The sequence below is a fragment of the Phascolarctos cinereus genome, unplaced genomic scaffold, assembly GCF_003287225.1.
Source record: "Phascolarctos cinereus isolate Bilbo 61053 unplaced genomic scaffold, phaCin_HiC Scaffold_2;HRSCAF=192, whole genome shotgun sequence".
In the NCBI taxonomy this organism is placed as follows: Eukaryota; Metazoa; Chordata; class Mammalia; order Diprotodontia; family Phascolarctidae; genus Phascolarctos; species Phascolarctos cinereus.
The window spans coordinates 122,976,889-122,996,408 of NW_027555625.1; the positions used below are offsets into that span (position 1 = coordinate 122,976,889).

The 19,520-nt window shown below is 41.3% G+C and overlaps 1 protein-coding gene across 3 annotated transcripts in view; it reads right to left on the reverse strand.

Annotated features, from left to right (window-relative positions):
- Positions 1 to 14,577: 14,577 nt before the first annotated feature.
- Positions 14,578 to 19,520, reverse strand: part of ADD2 (adducin 2) — a 166,639-nt gene continuing 161,696 nt past the window's right edge. For all 3 annotated transcript variants that reach the window (XM_020985313.2, XM_020985312.2, XM_020985314.2), the window contains one exon: positions 14,578 to 15,645. In XM_020985313.2, coding sequence (XP_020840972.1) covers positions 15,341 to 15,645 — 305 coding nt within the window. In that variant the 3' untranslated portion in view covers positions 14,578 to 15,340. The remainder of the gene's footprint in view (positions 15,646 to 19,520) is intronic.

Sequence of the window (19,520 nt, forward strand, 5' to 3'; positions counted from 1 at the left end):
GCAAAAGAGGCTGAAAAAGAGCAGTCAGACAAAGGTAGAAGGAGAACCAAGAGAGAATAGTGTCCTGTAAACCTGAAGAGCAGCGAGTATCAAGAAGGAAAACGTGATCAGCAGTGTCAAAGGCTGCAGTGAGGTAGAGGAAAATGAGGATGAGAAAAGGTCACTGGATTTGGCAACTAAGAGAATAAGAGGTAACTTCAGAGAGAACAGTCTCTATGGAATCTATTGTAGATGGCTTTTTCCAGGAGTTTAGCTACAAAGGGCAGAAAAGATACAGGACGGTAATTATTGGAGATGGAAGGATGAAATGAGAGGTTTTTTTAGAATAGGGAAAACATGGGCATGTTTATAGGCAGTAGGAAATGAGCCAGTAGAGATGATAAATTGGAGATAATCTCAGGGGAAGGGGAGGGAACAATCATTTAAGCTGCACCTACTATGTGCCAGGCACTGTGCTAAGCACTTTACACATATCTCATTTGATCTCCACAACAACTCTTTGAGGTAGGTGCTAATAACACACCCACTTTACAGTTGAGGGAACAGGAGACAGGTTAAGTGATTTGCCTAGGGTCACCCAGCTAGCAAGTGTCTGAGGCTGGATTTGAACTCAGGTCTTGACTCCTGGTCTAGCAATGCTTCCACTCTACCATCGGGTTGCCTAGGGAAGACACTAGCATTTAAGGGGTTTGAGAAAAGCTTCTTGTAGAAAGAGGGATTTTAGTTTGGATTTGAAGAAAGCTAGCAAAGCCAGAAGATGGAGATGAGAAGGGAGAGTATTCTATTTATGGGGGATACCCAGTGAAAATACAGTACATCTTGGGAGGGAGAGTCTTGTTCTGAGGAACAACAAAGAGGCCTGTGTCAATGGATCACCTCCAGGAGAGGACAGTGGAAGGTGTAACAAGACTGGGAAGCTAGGAAGGAACCCAGTTATGAAAGGCTTTTAATGCCAAACAGGATTGAATAGATATTATATATATCTATATATGTTATAGATAGATAGATAGATAGATAGATAGATAGATAGATAGATAGATAGATAGATAGATAGATATTTCATATATAGGGAACCACTAGAGTTTATTGAGGAGAGGGTGGTGACATGGTCAGACCTTTGCTTTAGGAAAATTTCTTTGACAGCTGAGGGAGGATGGACTGGAGTTTGGAGAAAGTTAAAGTAGAAAGAAAGACCCACCAGCAGGCTACTTCAGTAGTCCAGGTATGAGGTGATATGGACCTGCATCAGGGTGGTGACAGTGTCAGAGGAGAGAAGGGGGCATATATAAGAGGTATTATGAAGGTAGAATTGACAGGACTTGACAACAGATTGAATATGGAGCAGAAGGTAGTGAGGAGTTGAGGATAAAAAGTAGATCTTGAGCCTAGATGACTAGGAGGATGGTAGTACCCTCCACAGTAACAGGAAAATTAGGAAGAGGGGAGGGTTTGGGGGTAACAATAATGAGTTCAGTTTTGGGTATGTTAAGTTTAAGGATATCCAGTTCAAGATCCTTGTTGGACAGCTGGGGATATAAGATTGGATGTCAGGAGAGAGAGGTTAGGGCTGGATAAATAGATCTGAGAATCATCAGAATAGAGATGATCATTGAAATCATGGGAGCTGATGAGATTACCAAATGAATAGTATAGGAGAAGAGAAGAGGACCAAGGACAGAGACTTGGGGGATACTCTTGGTTAGTGGACAGGACCTCTATGAAGTTCAGAAAAGGAAACCAAGGAGAAGCAGTTAGACAGGTAGGAGAGCCAGAAGAGAGCAGTGTCATGAAAACTAGAGAGAAGAGAATATTAAGGAGAAAAAGGGTAACCAACAGTATCAAAGGCTGTGGAGAGGTCAAGAAGAGTGAGGACTGAGAAAGGTCATTAGATTTGGCAGTTAAGAGATCACAGGTAACTGTGGAGGGAATGTCTTCAGTTGAGTGATAACATCAGAAGCCAGACTGCAGAGAGTTAAGAAGGAGGGAGAGGAAAGGAAAAGGAGGCAGCAACTGCACATGTCATTTTGAAGGAGTTTATTGGGTAATAACTAGCCGGGATGGACCAACCGAGTCATGTTTGTTTTCTTTTTGAGGAAGGGGATGGGGTGGGGAGATGGGCATGTTTGTAGGCAGGAGAGATGCTGCCAGTATATAGGGAGAAACTGAAGATTAGTGAGAGTGGGGATGATAAAGAGGGCAAGATGCTGGTGAAGATGGATGAAATGGGCTCACTTTTTACATGTAGAGTAGTTTGCCTTGGTAAGAAGAAGGACTGCCTCTTCATATGAGGCAGAAGTGAAAGAGGAGATAGTGGAAAGCACCTGAGCAATATGAGATAAGGAGGAGGGAAAAAGAGGGAGCTGTTGGTGAATGATAATTTTTTTCAGTGAATTGAGACAAGGTTTTCAGATGAGAGAGTAGGAGGAGAGGGGGACATAGGAAATTTAAGAGGGATGAAGAGGTTTGGAAAAGTCACTGTGATGAGTGGGATAGTGAATTGGTTAGGGATGTATAAAAGGATTGCCTTGCTGTACTGAAGACCCAGTTGAGATTATGTAACATAAATTTATAGTGGTATGTTATGTATGAATGTATGTACAGTTTTGTGATTTTCCAGTTTTATTCAGCTGCACATGAGGAGGAGTGAAAGTAGCAAATGGTGGGAGGAATCATAGGCCAAGGCTTGGCAGAGCAAGAAGTTCAGAAAAATAGACTTTAGCTCAACATAAGGAAAAGCTTCCTAACAATTATAACAGCCCCAAAGTAAAAGAGACTGTCTTGGTACATAGCAGAGTCCCCAGCACCAGAGGTCTTTAAACAAAGGCTTGGTAGTCCCTCATTGGGGATGTAACAGAAGGGATTCCTTTCCAGGTAGCTTCAATAGGCATTTATTTATTAATTGATTGCTATGTGCCAGGTACTATGATAAGCCCTGGAGATACAAAGAAAGGCAGAAACATGGGACCTGTTCTGAAGGAGTTCCCATGTTAGTTGGGGAGACAACATGCAAATAACCAGGTATATAGATAATACATACAGAGTAGATGAAGGTAATCTGACATGGAGAGAAGGGTGGAAATCAGGAAAGGCCTCCTTGGTAATAGCTTCCCCTTTCATATTAACTTCATTGTGTGTGTGTGTGTGTGTGTGTGTGTGTGTGTGTGTGTGTGTGTGTGTTTTGTCTGGGAGTGCCTTCTCAGTCTCCTTTGTAGGATCATCATCCTTGTCCTCCCTCCAGAATTGGAGCCTATTTTTCTTTCTTTTTTATATTTGTATACTGTCCCCTGATCACAGCATCAGCTTCTATGGATTCAATTCTCATTCCTCTTAAGATTAATTTCAAATCTACATATCTAGTCCTCATTTCTCTCCTGAGCTCCAATTTGACAGGGTTTCCAACTTCTTGCTGTAAATCTCCATCTGGATGTCCCATAGGAATCTCAAACTTAACATGTCCAGAATATAACTCATTATCTTCCTAAACTCCTTCTCTTTACTTCCAAATTTCCGTACCACCATTCTTCCACCTGCTAGTTTTGAAATCTAGGAGTCATCCTCAACTCTTCACTCTCACTCCACCTGCCATCCCCCTCCATATTGAATCACCTGCCAAGATCTATGCTTCTGTCTCCCAGACACTTTTTTCATCTATCCCCTTCTCTCCATTCATGGCTACTACCCCAGTTCAAGCCCTTATCACTTCTTGAGTAGACTGCTTCAGTAGCTACCTAACTGGTTTCTTTGTCTCAGACCTCTCTTTTCTCTAATCCACCCTACATCCAGTGGCTAACCTGATATTCCTAAAGCACATGTTTGAACACGTTGCTTCCCTACTCAAGAAGCTTGGTTGGCTCCATTATTATTTCTAGGATAAAATATAAACCCCTTTGTTTGGAATTAAATCCCTTCACCATCTGTCTCCAGCCTACTTTTCCAGGTTTATTATATATTACCTCCCCACCTCAAGCCCCCCAACACTTTAGATCTGTATACTTGTCAACTTTCTTCAAGGCTTTGCTCATCCACCATCTTCTTCCAGAGGTTTTTCCTGATCCCTCCCAATTGTGAGCTTCCCCCCTCAATTGCTTTGTATTTATTTTGCATTTTCTTCATGTGTTTACATGTTTCCTCTCAAGAGAGCATAAGCTTTTTAAGCACAGGGACTATTTTATTTCTGCTATTGTATTCTGGGTGACTAGCCCAGTACCTGGCACAGAATGATCACTCAATAAAAAAATTGTTGAATTGAATGGAGTGGCTATTGGGCATCACTTAGGAAAATTTTGCCATCTCCCCCACCAAAGAAGTATCATTGGGAAATCATAGTATGGGAACCTCTGGCCAAAGGCCTAGAGTGCTTTCATCTAGGCTAATAAGTTTCCTAAAATTAGTTACCAGAAACCCCTTTCTTGTGCAGTGTGGTACTTCAGTATTTCAAAAGTTATATGATTTCATCATTATGGTTATTTCCTCTATCTTCATGAGTTGCTGTGGCCAGAAAAACTCATCACCTAAATCACAGAATCATAGATTTAGAGCCAGAAAGGCAGTTTAGTACAACTCACCCCATCCCCAATTTTACATCTGAGGCACTGGGGCCAGAGAAATTGTGGCCAAGGACACACAGATAATAATTAGAAAGAATGAGATTCGACCATGTGTCCTCTGACTTAAATCTACTATGCTTTCCAATGAAGTGGCCAACCTTTTGTTGCTGAGATTATAGATAACTCTGTCTGTTGTTAATCCTGTCCTCAAAGCCTTTCTAACCCCATAGGACCTGTCAGCTTGTACTCCACTGGCATAGTTTTCAAGGTCTCAGGTTGTACTCCATATCATGACGAGGTTTCAGAGGAGGATTTTAGTAAAGAGCCTATGCTATTAGTGTTGACAAACATAAATGAATGTTAAGCTGACAAGATTTGACATTATATAACAGATGTCAAGTGAATTTCAGATATGAGCTCCTAAAAGATCTTTTGGTTAGTAAGGTGGCCAGGGGGTAACCAATGGTAGAGGCAGTGGGGTCAGAACATCCAAAGAGTCAGTGGAGTGGATGAGGCTGTAAGGGATTATAGAACTACCAGGTACTAAATCCAGGACAGAAAGACATTCTGACCTAAGCCTCAGGTGGGGAGTGGATATCGGATGTTTTACTGTGATTGGTGGAAAGAGCACTGGATTTGGAGTTGGAGGGCTTGTGTTTGAATCTTTGCTGTATTACTCACTCTCTGGCAGCCAAGAACACCAGTGTGATGTTGGGCTGCATTAAGAGAGGCATAGTTTCTAGCAATAAGGAGATGACCTGCTATACCAGGAGTACTGACCCCCTTTTTGTGTCATGTACATTTTGCTGCTATGGTGAAGCCTTTGGACCCCTTCTCAGAATAACTTGTGTTGCCTACATTCATAATTAAAGGAAATGCTAAATTTCAATTAGCGAAAATAAAGGTGTAATTTTTCCCCATCCAAATTTGTGAACCCCACCTAAACTCTCAGGGTACATGGATCTCAGGGTAAGAACCCCTGCAACTATGCTCTGCCCTGGTCAGAGCACATCTAGAGTCTCCTGATCAGTTTTAGGTGCCACAGTTTAGTAGGAGGCCAAGGAAGGTAAAAAGCCTACAGTTCATGTCATATGAAAATTGACTCAATGAATGGATGAAGAGGGAGGAATGGATGAAGATAGCCTAGAGCTATCTTCAGGTATTTGTAAGGCTGCCATGTGTAAGGAGAAAACTAGTTCTCTTTAGTCCCAGAAGGCAGAACCAGGAGAAACAGTGGTAAAGAAATAAATTTAGGCTTGATATAAGAAAACTTCCTAACAATTAAAGATGGCCAAAAAAAGGATCATCTGCCCCATTACATAGTAGGTTAGCCTTCACCAACAGGTCTTTAAACAGAGGCTAGAGGACCACTTTCTGGGTTATCATGGGGTTTGGGTTCGACTTGATGTCCACTGAGGTCCCCTCCAATTCTATGCCTTTCCATGAATAGGTGTGACCTTGGGTAAGTCATTTATCATCTTTAGGCTTCAGTTTCCTTTTATGTAAAATAAGGAGGTTTGGACTAAGTCATCTCTGAGATTTCTCCTCGTGCTAAATCCTGTATTTCTTGACATCAGGAGGACTGGAAGTGGGGTATAGGAGTTGCTTTGCTGGAATCATTGTCTGAGTGTTGGATGTTGTGAGGATCCAGGGCTGAAAGGGAGCCAAGATTTGTCTTTCCTTTCCCCTTTCCTGATCTTTCTTTCTTCCCATAATGTCTCATCCACTTCATCCTGTTCTTTCCTGCCTCTTTTTCTATGCTCATGATGTTCTCTTCCATGGATACATCTATTTCTCTTCTTTACCTTTCCAGAGCCCATCTAATCTTCAAGATCCAGCCCAAGTACTACCTTTTTCAGGAAGCCTCCCTGACTATCTCAGTCTATAGTTCTTTCTCTAGCCTCTGTTGTCTTTGTCCACTTGGATATATTCTGTTGTACTTTCTCTGGGAGGGGGGAAATAGCTTTATGAAGACAGGCAGCACTTGGTGGGTGCTGTTTTGACCACTGGCCTCACTGTGTTTGCCACAACGCCCAGTGAAAGAAGAGGCCTACAGAGGAGGAGGCTGAGAACATTATGTTTAATATGGTAATATCCATTCATGAGAGAAGAGCACACAAAGTAGGAGTAATCCATAGGCAAGGATACATCCCCTTGGATGAGACACTCAAACACAAGCAAAGTGAGAGGGCTCAGACAGTGATTCCAAAACATTCTCTTGGAAATAGCAGGACAGCATTGGTGCTTGGAGATGCAAACCCCCAAACTGTACAAAACCAAACTGTAAATATATAGTCATATTATGTATATATAAAATTGCAAAGTAAAATCCCAAGAGACCAACCATTAATCTGCATGTCACCATTATTCCGAAAATGTTGACATGCCAAAGAAAGGCAGGATGGTTTGCCAGCAGTAATGCCAAGATACAGGGTGCAAGCATCTCAATAGTTGAAATTGTAGGTATGTACATGGAACCCCTACTTTAAACTTCACAATAGTAGCAAAAGGCCAAGCTTAGAGAATATATGTACAAGTGGAGACATTAAATAGCACTTTGAAGCCACGATTGTCAGACACAGACATTTCACTGGAACAGCCCAATAACTATACAGAACATTGTACCCTAGACTTACTCTGCTTTGCTTAACCACCGCACAGGCGATCCCTGGCTTCTGTCCATTTCAATTTTCCTTTCCTTTCTGGTGAAAGGCCAAAACACCAAGAAGTTACCAGGTGTGTATTGCAGGAGATAGGGATAGAGCAACCCACAAGGAGAAAACATTGGAACTTTGGATGGGATTGGAGACCTGGGCTGGGCATGAGGTGTGGAGTTGGGAGGACCCTGGGAGTCTGTTTCATCTGCTAAGAGTCCTTCCAAAGTTGTAAAGATGTTGCCACTTTTCCCCATGGCCCTCTTGAGCCCTAGTCCAGTGGCTGCAATCCATTAGTTTCACTCTAACAGAGAACCCATCGAAAAGCTATATATGCAAAGTAGCTCCCCCTCAGAGGATGAGAATTTGGGATTTTGATGTAGATATAACCTCTCTTTCTCTTTTCGGCAGCTCCACCTGTTTCCAGATCTGGAGAGAAATTTAAGGGCTTTGCCAAAGTAAAACTAGCCTTTGTTATGCTCGCAAGAGTAAAATTTGTGGAGGGAAGGGAGAACTGGCAGATATTGGGGCAATCAGAAAATGCTTGTGCTCCTCCCTTTCCCCTAGCTGAAATGCTAATTCCAGTTACCTCAGTGCTCAGTCTTGATTCCATCATTATCACTGAAGTGATGGTGTAATAGGGTGGAAAGATCCCTGGCTCTGGAGTTCCAGGAACTTGGTAGAGATCCCAATTCCACTGCTCATTCATGTGACCTCCGACAAGTCACTTCCCTTTTCTGAAAGTCAGTTTCCTCATCTGTAAAATGAGGGTTTTTGAACCAGGTGATCTCTGAGGCTCTTTCCAGTTCCAATGGCCAATTATCACAATTTCTAATATTTATCAAGGCTGAGCATCAAATGGAAAGTGTAAGATTCATGGTCCCTAAAGCTCCTGATAGTGGTGCTCAGCCCACTTTGGGATCCTCTAGGCCAAGAACAGAAGAGTCTACAATTGCTTTTGTGTCCCAGGGATTTGTTTGGCTAGTTTTCCTCCGTTATGCTGTGATAGTTTTTTTTTCCTTTTCCTGTTTTTAAATCTTCCTGAAATTGCTGAGTCTGAATCATAGCTATAGATCTGGAAGGGAGCTCAGAGGCCATCTAGTCCAGCCCTTTCATTTTATAGCTGGGGAAACTGAGGCCCAAGGAATTCCATGACTTGTCCAAGGTCTGTAGATGAGCTATTTTCACTTTGCTTTCCCTTTAGTAAATATGTATCAAGCCTGGGAATGCCAGTCATTCAAAAAGCAGCATCAAAGTGGTCAGTGGTCCGAGTTCCAAGTTTTACATTTCTAAACTTCTGCCAGTGTGTATGTGTGTGTGTGTGTGTGTGTGTGTGTGTGGAGGTGGTGGCGGTGAAATTTTCTCTTTATAGAATTCATAAAAACAATGGGATCCCGTTACATGAACATTTCTTATTACATGGATTTAAAGCGTTAAACTATGTACCTGAAAACATAAAAACTCTATACTGGAAAAGCTTAGTCATTTCTGCTGCATTCAGTTTTACCCAACAGGTATTTATCAAGGTTACTATGTGATGAGAAGCAGCATGGTGTAATAATTAGGGAGCCTAGCCTAAGAACCAGGAATTCATGGTCCTCCTTCTGGTACATACTGGCTGTGTTATCCAGGGCAATAGACTTAACCTTTAAGTGCTCTAATGATGTAAATTGGGGAGAAGGTGCTGGCTTACATTGGTAAAGGGAATTTCCTCATCTGTGAATCCCCTATATTAATGAAGGCTCAGGTCTAGTGCCTATGCTACTGTGTATATGAGGTAAATGCTGTTCCTGTCTCCAAAATGATCTTTATAAACTTATCACTATTTTCAAAGCATGCAACTCTTTATTGCTCCTTGTTATAAGCCAATCAGATGCCCCACTGAAGTATACGTACACCAGCCTTCTTTATGAATAGCAAGAATTGTGAGGTGCTTTCCACCCCTCCCCAGGTCCTCTTGCCCTTAACCTTCTTGATGAGAAATGAGAGCTTTGGAACAAAGCTTTCAGGGCATGTGACTTTTAATGAAAACTTTTTAAAAATCCCTGTCCTTTTCCCTCCCCCCACCCCAGGAATGAATAGATGCATTTCCTCACTGCTGTTCAAATGGACTCCCTTAAAAGGAGAATCCCAAATCTCCAAGATCACTTAGAAGAAAACGCTGACAGTTCCTTTCTGCACTGAATAGGAGGATGGGTTGCCTAAAATTTACCCATTGATTTCTAGGTACACGTGTCCTCCACATGAGATGACAACAGAGCTGAAGGCAATTCATTTATGCTACAACTCTGCTTTTGTAACCCTTTCTTTATCCTGGCACAAATAACTGCAATCCAATATATAATTGTTCAGATAATTGCTGGGTTATTTTGGAATAATTACATCATTATTTATGCTTCACATATTGTGCAGCACAAGTGTTAACTGTGCACAGATGTAAACTTATAAATGAATAACTGGTGAGCAGATATCATGTAATTACAGAGCAAGTCCATGCTTATTAATTTTCTATTAAGTCAAGTGTTTCTTTTCAAAATACTCAAAACAGTGGAGAAGAGAGTTGCCCCATCAGTTTTCAAATTGTGGTGGATGGAGAATCCAGATCTATTACTTACAGGCTTCTTCTAGTTCTACTATCAATTGTGTGACCTAGGGTGAGTCACTTCCCTTCTCTAGGACTCAATTTCCTCCTGTATAAAATGAGAGGTTTTGGGGGGAGTAGCTAAACAAATTGTGGCATACGAATATAATGGAATATGATTGCAGTGTTCCTAGTTAAAAGACTTTAAATGAACACATATGGGTTTAATGTAATAGGTTATATTTGGCTTGGAGCTACAGCAGAAAATAAGCATATTGGGAAATGGCAAAGCTAAGCACGCAAACTGTATGCTGCATATGTCCCTGGGCAAATTTGTGATTAGCAGAATCTTCATCTGGAAGTTTTGACTTTCCGCAGCTCCAAGTGCTGTTTGCTGGCTGTCTGAGCTTGGACAAGTCAAAGAACCTCTCTGAACCCCAATGTCCTTATCCGTTAAGACAGGATGAATACTACTGCCCTACTTAACTCATAAAGTTGTTGTGAGGATCAAGTTAAATAATGTAATTCTAAATCAAAAAGCACTGTACAGATACTTTGTATTAATAAATAATTATTCTTAAAGAAACAAAATGTCTCTCTCTCCCTCTGTGACATGTGTACACACACACACACACACACACACACACACACACACACACCCATTGCCCCTGAGCAGACAAACCTTATGATGGCCTATTCTAATGCTTGTATGGAGGATAACCTCTAAATGACTGGCTTACCATATTACAAAAATATGAGGAAGTAGCTTTGTGCAATGAAAAGACAGGCAAACTTTTGAGTCAGAGGATCTGGGTTTGAATCTCTGCTCTCCCTCTTTCTCTGTGACCATGAGCAGGTCCCTTAGCTACTCTAAACCTCAAATTCCTCATCTTTTATCTGAGGGAGTTGGATAGAAAACTTCTGAGGTCCCTTTCAGCTCCAAGTTTACAATCCTGTTTGATCCCTGTGTTTATGGGTTACATGATTTGACCTCAAATATAAAAGAATCTATGGCATAACAAATTGTTTATAAAGGTGGGGTTTGTTAAAATCATCTCTTTATTCTTTCTAGTATTTCCCAAAATGATTTAAATACATTCATCTTATGCCTATAGTAGAGGAACTACTCTATAGTAGGGTTGGGTTTTTTTGTTTGTTTGTTTTTGGTTGTTCAATTGAACTGGGAGGAAGAAGTGGCATAAGTGGATTACTTGACTGAGAGGCAGAAAGCCACAATTAAAAAAAAAATTATGATAAACCAAAAGGCTCCAGAGAGCCTTAAAGTCAGGCTAGGAGATCGAGCTAGAAGTTGGAGTGGGAAATCGGTGTCTGCCTAATTCATTTCTAGGAAATTAGCCCAACCTTACAGCAGAGCTTGCCTGGGCATTTGCCTAGGCATAGCTATCGTTAAATGCCACCTCAAAGAGGCTTCCTTTCGAAAGTTTAGGGATAGGTCAAGGATCATGGATATAAAGCTGAAAGGGACCAGAGAGGTCACTTTGTCCAACTCCTGCATCTTATAGGTGAGAAAACTAAAACGTAGGGACATTAAGTGACTTGTCCAAGGTCACACAGGGAGTGAGTAGAAGAGCCAGAATTTGAACCTAGCTCTTCTAGCTCCATATTCAGGGCTCTTTCTATAGATTAAATGATCCATGCAGTTAGCTAAAGGATAGAACAGAAATACCAGGGAAGCAGCATACTGAAGATGTTCTCTTTCTCACTGATTTCTCCATGATATAGTGGAAAGAACATTAGGGCTGGAGTCAGAAGATTTGTGTTCAAATGTTGGCTCTGCTGCTTAATATCTATATGATCTTGAGCAACTTCCACATCTTTTCTGGGCCTCAGTTTCCTCCTCTGTAGAGTGGCAGTCGAACAAGATGACCTTTGAGCTTAATTTCAAATCCATATCTTGTGATCTATGCTATGTTGCCTACTTCTGTGCTCAGCCAGGTACTCTCTGAAACTAAATAACTATGATATTAACTTAAAGTCAGAATGATTTTTTTCCTCATTTCTTTTTCCTACTCCATATATGAACTGATAACATTTTAAAACTAATCATCGATCCTCCTCCTACGAATTCTTTTCAGAATTATTTCCTCTAGAAGTAAAGGAAAAAACAGCCACACTGCCTGTTACCCTAAAGCATACTTATTTTTATGGACAGGACTATACCTTTTCCACTGGGCAAATTAAAAAGGTGTTTGGAAAGATATTTTGATGTTTTCTGCCTTAAATCCAAATAGAACAGGAAATAGTTATACTAACCTTCAACTTTTCTGACACTTTCCTCTATCTCTTCACTAAAACGCTCTCCTAAGTAGCACTGGGAAATGGAAAGAACACCTGGACTTGAAATGGAAAACCTGCATTCAAATCTCAGTTCTGCCACTTAATAGCTCTGTGAACTTGGGTAAGTCAGAATGTTTCTGGGCCTCAGTTTCCTCATCTGTAGAACAAGAGGATTGTATTAGACTATAAGGTCTCTTCCATTTTGAACATTTCAGAACCTTATAGATATGGATTCCACATGAGAACTTTGCTCTCTGATATAGAACAAAAGTTAGCATGAGACAGCTCATTCTTGGACCACATCCAATGGGGCTTAATAATTATAATAATTATAATTATAAACATAGTATTTTACGTTTTGACTGATTTGAACTTCATGATATTGTGAGGTATTACAGGCATTATCAAACCCATTTTTTAAGTGAGGAAAGTGGGGCTCAGAGATTTGAAATTATTTTCCTGTGGTCACACAGTTAATTGTCAATTTGGGATTTAAGCCCATATCTTTCTTGACTCCAAGTTAAACACTCAGTCCCCTAAAATGCTATGCTGCCCACGTTACTGAAGTTCCAAAATGGCCTTATTATAAGGCATTTCATTCTAGTCACATTGTATGGACTTTGGGGGATTAAAACCAGTATATTTACTTACATGTGCACCTGCTACTATTTTAAAAAGAAAAGAAAGGGAATTGGCTCTATTTAGTCTGGAGATGAGAAGGCCTAGGGGATTTGTGATTGCTATCTACAGATATTTTGAAAGCAGTCGTGTGGACAAAGAGTTAGATTTGTTTTGGCTGGCCCCAGTCTACAGACCTAGGAACAACAGGAGAGAATTATAGGGGTATAATGTACATGTAAGGAAGACATATTGGCTTGATAAAAGACTTTCAATCAACTTAAGCTATCCAAAAGAGGAATGGGGTATTTGGGGGATGTTGTAAGTGCTCCAATAACAGATCATCAAGAGAAAGTTTAATGACCACTTGTTAGAGATATCATGGTTTAGATTATGTGCAGATATGGTTTAGATTAGATGACCTCTGAGGTCCCTTCCAGTGCTCAGATTCTGTGAATATGATTCCAAGGATGGGCATGTCTGCTCTCCAATGTTTTTGGACTCCCTCTAGTCACTTGGTCAACATAGAGGAGTTCATCTCTTGTTGAATCTGAAAGGACTTGTCCCGAAGAAGCAGTATCTGGGAGTCTGGGTTCCTAGTGACATGAAGGGCTTTGATTTTCATATGACCACAGAAAGAAACAAAATCACCTTTCCTCATTCAGACTCCCATTCTGAGCTTTCACTGCTAACCTCTAATTTAGCCAAGAAGCCCTTGTTGCTCACCAGGACACAACTGCATGTTGGTATTATCATTAGCATCTCTCTCACTGACAGCATGGTGAGCCAATAGTTCACCAGGGAGGTCAGGTGGAGTTTTTTACTCACTCCATTTCCTGTTCTTATTAAACAGGAGAGTAAAGATCAATAGTGATTCTAAACTAACAATAGCACTTGGTACTGAAAAATCTTCTTGTAGATTTGGTGGGTTGTTTCCTTTCTTTCTTTTAATACTAATTGGGTCAGAGTAGAAGATTTCTTAAATATCACTGCCTAGCAAGGAAAATAATACACCTCTTTCCTAGAGCTTCCTTTATTAAATGCCCCATGACAAAATGTTTTTTAAAAGGTAGTGCTGGTATTAAAAAATAAACAACTTTGCAGCTTTTATCAGGTCCTAGAATGGATTGAGGATATAGGCTGTGTTTTTAGAAATGGTGGGGAGATTGAAGCATTTCCCCAGTATTGGCCTAAGCTGCCTAGCTTCAGGTGGCTTTTGAACCCTTCCATCTCTGGTAGATCCAAAGTAATTTCTCTCAGACCTAGTGATAACCTGGGGGGGGACAGGTAGCTTACTAAATGGAAGGACATTGATTCTGGTCTTATAAACAAAGGGTCCTGGTTTTAAAGGAAATGATCTTTAACCAGCAGGGCTCAATCCCCAAGGGCAGCATAACAACCAAATATTGATTAGGGGAGGTAAGACTTGTGCCTTCCCTGTAGGACAAGGAAGGGATAGTACATCCAACCTCATTTTCTGAAATCCAAAATCAAGCAGAGGTCCTAGGCTTCCCCAATCTCTGCCCTCCATGATGGGGCATCTTCCCCTGCCCTCCACCTTTGTCAGATGTGGGCTCAACCTCTAGAGTTTCAAGGGGACAAGAAATTCTGACCTTTTCATATTAATAAAACCAAAATGATATTCTTTGGTTGTTGAGCAAGCAGATGCTTAAGCTTTCAGTCCCACTTATCTTCCCTGAATTCAGATACCTTTACTCTTCCACTCATTTCTGTCAACTCTTGCCAGGGTGCACGCTCACTCTTCTCTCTCTCTCTCTCTCTCTCTCTCTCTCTCTCTCTCTCTCTCTCTCTCTCTCTCTCCCCTTCTCTCTCTCTCTCCTTCTCTCCTTCTCTCTCTCTCTCTCTCTCTCTCTCTCTCTCCCTCTCTCTCTCTCTCTCTCTCTCTCTCTCTCTCTCTCTCTCTCTCTCTCTCTCTCTCTCTCTTTCTCTCTCTCTCTCACACACACACACACACACATTATGAAAAGAGGTGTTTTCCTTAGAGCTCAGGGTCTAGTAGCCAGGGAAGTACAGACCAAACAATGAGCCCTTACAAATAGAAAAGTGAAAATTAACATTTGCTTAGGGTACAGAAAAGTGTGTTTAGGTCCTCAAGCAGAGGTGATGGGAACCCCAAATGAAGAAAGACAAAATGATTTCTGTTAGCTACAGCTATATCAATAGGAAACTAGGTTCCTGAGAGAGAGAGTAGATTATGAGCTGGGAAAGCTCCCACCCTCTCACATTTAGCTTGAGAGTGTGAGAGGTTGAGAGCCGTTCCTGCTCTCCAGCCTTTGGCTCAGTATTGGCGGGCACCATTCTAACAAAGGCAGCTTGCAGCTAGGCAGCATTGCCACAGTAGAAAGAACACTGGACCGGGAATCAAAAGACCTGGGTTCTAGTCCTGGCTCTGCCACTAACTAGTATGTGACCCTGGACAAGTCACTTCCCCCTGATGAGCCTCAGTGTCCTCCTCTGTCAACTGAAAGGATGGTACTAGATGAATTCTAAGGTCTCTTCCAGCTGTACAAGTCTACATCTTACTCTATCCTTCCGTGGCTCTGTACTTTCAGAGACAGAGACAGGGGGAGGGAAGGGGCAGGAAAGAAGGAGAAGCAAGTGGGGGCCTGAGGGTGGGAAAATCAGGATTCCACTTTCTCCTTCTTTTTGCTTTTTTTCAGAAAGGATGGGGTTCGGAATTTCTTTTTCTTCTTGGATGGGGACTTAGAGGGTGAGCCTTCTGGGGACATGGGACCACTGGTGACTGACTCAGTTTTTTCCTTGGAGGCATCCACATCTGTGTCAGCATTGGTAGTCATCTGACTCATTCCTTTGCTGAGAGCTTCTTCTACTGTCTGGTCTTCCTCTTTTCCATTGACCACTACTCCTTCTGGAATGGTCTTTTCGGATTCATCAGCAGCTTTACTTGTTTCAGTCTTCTTATCACCTTCAAAAAAATAAAAAGAGACATAACCCATGAGATTTCATTGCAGTTACTCCACCTTGGTGACCAGGACACCTGCTGGGTGATAAGACACAAGTGCAACTTGGCATTCACCCCTGGTTTCCAAAGCACCCTACAGCCATGTGGGCAGCCTCACAGCTCAGGGTGATTGCCTGGTCTCAGAGATGAGGATACTGAGAAATGGGGAAAGGCATACTCCAGGCCACAATTTCTCACATTTTGGTAAAAAGGGGTATGGGGTAGTGGTGATAGATTTGGCCATTACTCTTCTGGAGCAGGAGAAAAGGCAAACTGGCTCGCAGGGTGCTTAGGATAAAAGGAGCCAAATCTCATCCATACCATGGGCTCCTTGCCATGTAGCCTATCCAGGTGAGAGAGTCCCTGAAAGAGAAATTACTTTTAATTCTTGTCTACAAATTTATACATACCAGCCTAGAACAGCCAGTAAGGGGTTGATACCTATGTCAGTAGGTAGCAGGGGACCATGCAGGTGATAGTTTGGATCCAAACCAGGACCAGCCCAATCTGTGCCACTCTCTGCCTAGTTCAGGGCCTTTCCCACCAAGAAAAGAGGGAATGAACATAAGAGGAGCTACAGGAAAAGGGAGGGCACTGCCATGCATGCTTGAAAAAAGCAGCCCAGCGAAGAGATGAAAGGATCAGAAGGGAGAAGTCAATGGCTAGGGTTCCATTTTATGAATTTTAAAATGTGCAAATTAATTACATTTGTGTGAAAGTTTCTGCCTGAAGCAACCCTCTAGGGGAAAAGAAAAATAGCTAGAGAGTAGACAGTGGCAAGTTTTCCTCAAATGGATTTTTCACTTCTTATTCTGGTGAAGAGCATTAGAGAACACAGGTAAGGCTGTCTTTAAAACAATAGATGAATACTGATTAAGCACCCACTGTGTGCAGAATACTGTGTTATGGAAGGGTATAAAGTTGAGATAAAACATGATCTCTGCCCTCATAGAGGTTGCATTCTGGTTGGGATATGGATCATGAATAGATAACTGTAACAGACAATAAACCATGATAAATACATTAGATAGGTGAAGGCAGAGGGATATGTTCCTTACCGAAAAGATTAAGAAAAGCTTCCTGGAGGACATGCCAATTGAGTTGTGCTTTATTGGATGGGATTGATCTCCTAAGATTGTCAACAGGTTGGGAGGGAAAAGAGGGTATGCTAGTCATAGGAAACAGCGTGAGTAAATGCATAGTGTAGGGAGAAAACATGGCATGTTTGGAGGACAGAGGTGTCCAATTTAGCTAATACACAGAGTCCAGGAGGCAAGGAGAAGGAAGAGTAAAACAGTAGGGATTAGGGGCAGACAAGGTGGGCATCTGCTCAAGGTATGAGTCAAAAGGGACCTCAGAGATCATTTAGGGAATGTCCTCATTTTACAAATGAAGGAAATAAGATTCAGAGAGGTCTCCCCTCCCCCATCTCCTTCTTTATTCCTCCCATGATGAGGTTGCTTTTCTGCTTTAGAAGTATGCTTTTACATGTACTCTTGATTCCCCACACTCCATCTTCAATGGCAGATTGCCCCCTCTGTCTTCCTATTTTTTCTTTAATTGTCAATCTCTCCTTACCTACCACTCATTCCCTGTCGCTAAAAACATGCCCAAGTATTTAAAAAACCCTCTCTAGATCCTACCAGGCCTGACAGCTTTATTGTTTTACATTTCTCCTCCTTTTCATGGCTAAACTCCTTGAAAAAGCTCATTCCAATCAGTGCTTATACTTTCTCTCTTTCCATTCAATCTCTTCTAAACCCCAATGATAAGAGATACAAAGGTGTCATGGACACCTTTGGCAGTCTGTTGAAGCCTATGGAATCGTCAGAATAGTATTTTTGAATGAATAACATAAAATACATAGGATTACAAAGGAAGCCAATTATATTTAAACATAATTATCAAAATATTAAATAAAAAATCATGTATCCCAGGTTAAGAACCCCTGCTCTACAGTCTGGTTTCTCACCTCATCATTCAAATGAAATTGCTCTCTCCAAAGTTACCAGTGATATTATAATTGCCAAATATAATGGCTTCTTCTCTATCATTACTCTTGACTTTTCCATAGCAGCATTTTTGCCAGTTATACTTTCTCTTACTAGGTACTATCTCCTCTTTGGGTTTTCATGGTTCAGGGCTCTTGGTTTTCTTACCTAGCCCCTTTTGCTGGATTTTTATGCCAGGTGTCTCCCAAGACTCTATCTTGGGCCCTCTTCTCTATATTCCATCACTTGGTGATCTCATCTCCTTCCCATGGGCACAATTATCATCTCTATTCAGATGATTCCTAGATCTATTTATCTCTGTCCAGTTTCTCCTCTTAAGCTCCAGTCCCACATCACTGACTGCCTAAGTGACATTTCAAATTAGTTGTCCCATAGGCATCTCAAACTTAAGATGTCCGAAACAAAACTCATTATCTTTTCCCCAAACAGTCTCTTCTTTTGAACTTCCAATTTCTGGAATCTTCCTTCCATTCACCCATTTGCAACCTTGGTGTCATCCTCAACTATGATCTCTGTCACTCATCATATCTATTCAGGTGACAAATCTTGTAATTTCTTCTCTACGACAGCTCTTAAATACACCCTCCATTAACACAGCCACAACTCTAGTTCAGATTTTCATCATCTCTTGCCTAGACTATTGCAACAATCTGTTTTCGGGTCTCTCCCTACTCTAATCTTTCCTCCACTCAACTGCTAAAGTGGTTTTCCTAAAATGTAGGTCTAACTATGTCACCCCTTACTCAATAATCCTTACTGGCTCTCTGTTACCTCAAGGATCAAAATTATAGTACTTTGTTAAAGGTTTTCACAGCCTGGCCCCTTCCTATTTTTCTAATCTTTTTAGGATTACTCCCTTCCACACATTCTGTGAACCAGCAATCCTGGCTTACTTGCTGTTCCTTGCACCTGACACTCCACCTCGAATCTCTCTCTTGGAATCCCTGACTTCTCTTAAGACTCAGCTCAAGCACCATCTCCTCCAGGAGGCCTTTCTTGGTTCCCTCAACTGCTAATGATAGTCATGCCAAGCCCTGCAATGGGAGGTTGCTTTCCATCTATTTAGTAATTATCTTAAACATTCTGATTTATGTATGTTGTCTCCCCCATTAGAATGTAAGCATCTTTTTGCTTTTTCTTTGTATTCCCAGGGTTTATCACAGTGCTTGGTAAATATCATCACTTAATAAATGCTTGTTGATTGATTTAAGTAAACTTCCCAAAGTCATACAAGTAGTAAGTAGCATACGAAGGATTTGAACCCCGATCCTCTGAATCCATGCTCCTTTCATTACAATGCCTCCTTCACAAGGAGGAGGACTAATATCAGAGGATCATAGAAATTTGAGTTGAACCTTAAAGGGCATTTAGTCCAACCTAGAGGTGGACAGACATATACCCTCCATAACATCCAACAGTTGGTCATCCAGGCTCTGCTTCACCATTTTCAATGGTATGGAACTCACTCAAGACAGCCATTAACCCATTTAAAGATCTATCATTCTTCCTTATCTTGAAACAAGATCTTCCTTCCTGTAACTTTTGCCCACTGGTCTTCCTATGGCTAATCTCTCCCTTTCTCACCACTGAAATCAGTAAAACAGTTATCCTCAATTCTTAATTACTTCAGTCAGGAAGAATGAATATTTAATCCCACAGAATTTAAAGGACAGCAAGTTCACCAGTTCCTTGCTGAAATTCACTGTGGGAGAAGTTAACTTTTTTCTCCACATTGTAAAGCATCCTGAAAATGACTTAAAAGTATAGTGTCAGGAATAAAAACAGAAGTACAGGTCCATACATGTACACTATAATGTCGTGGTCTAG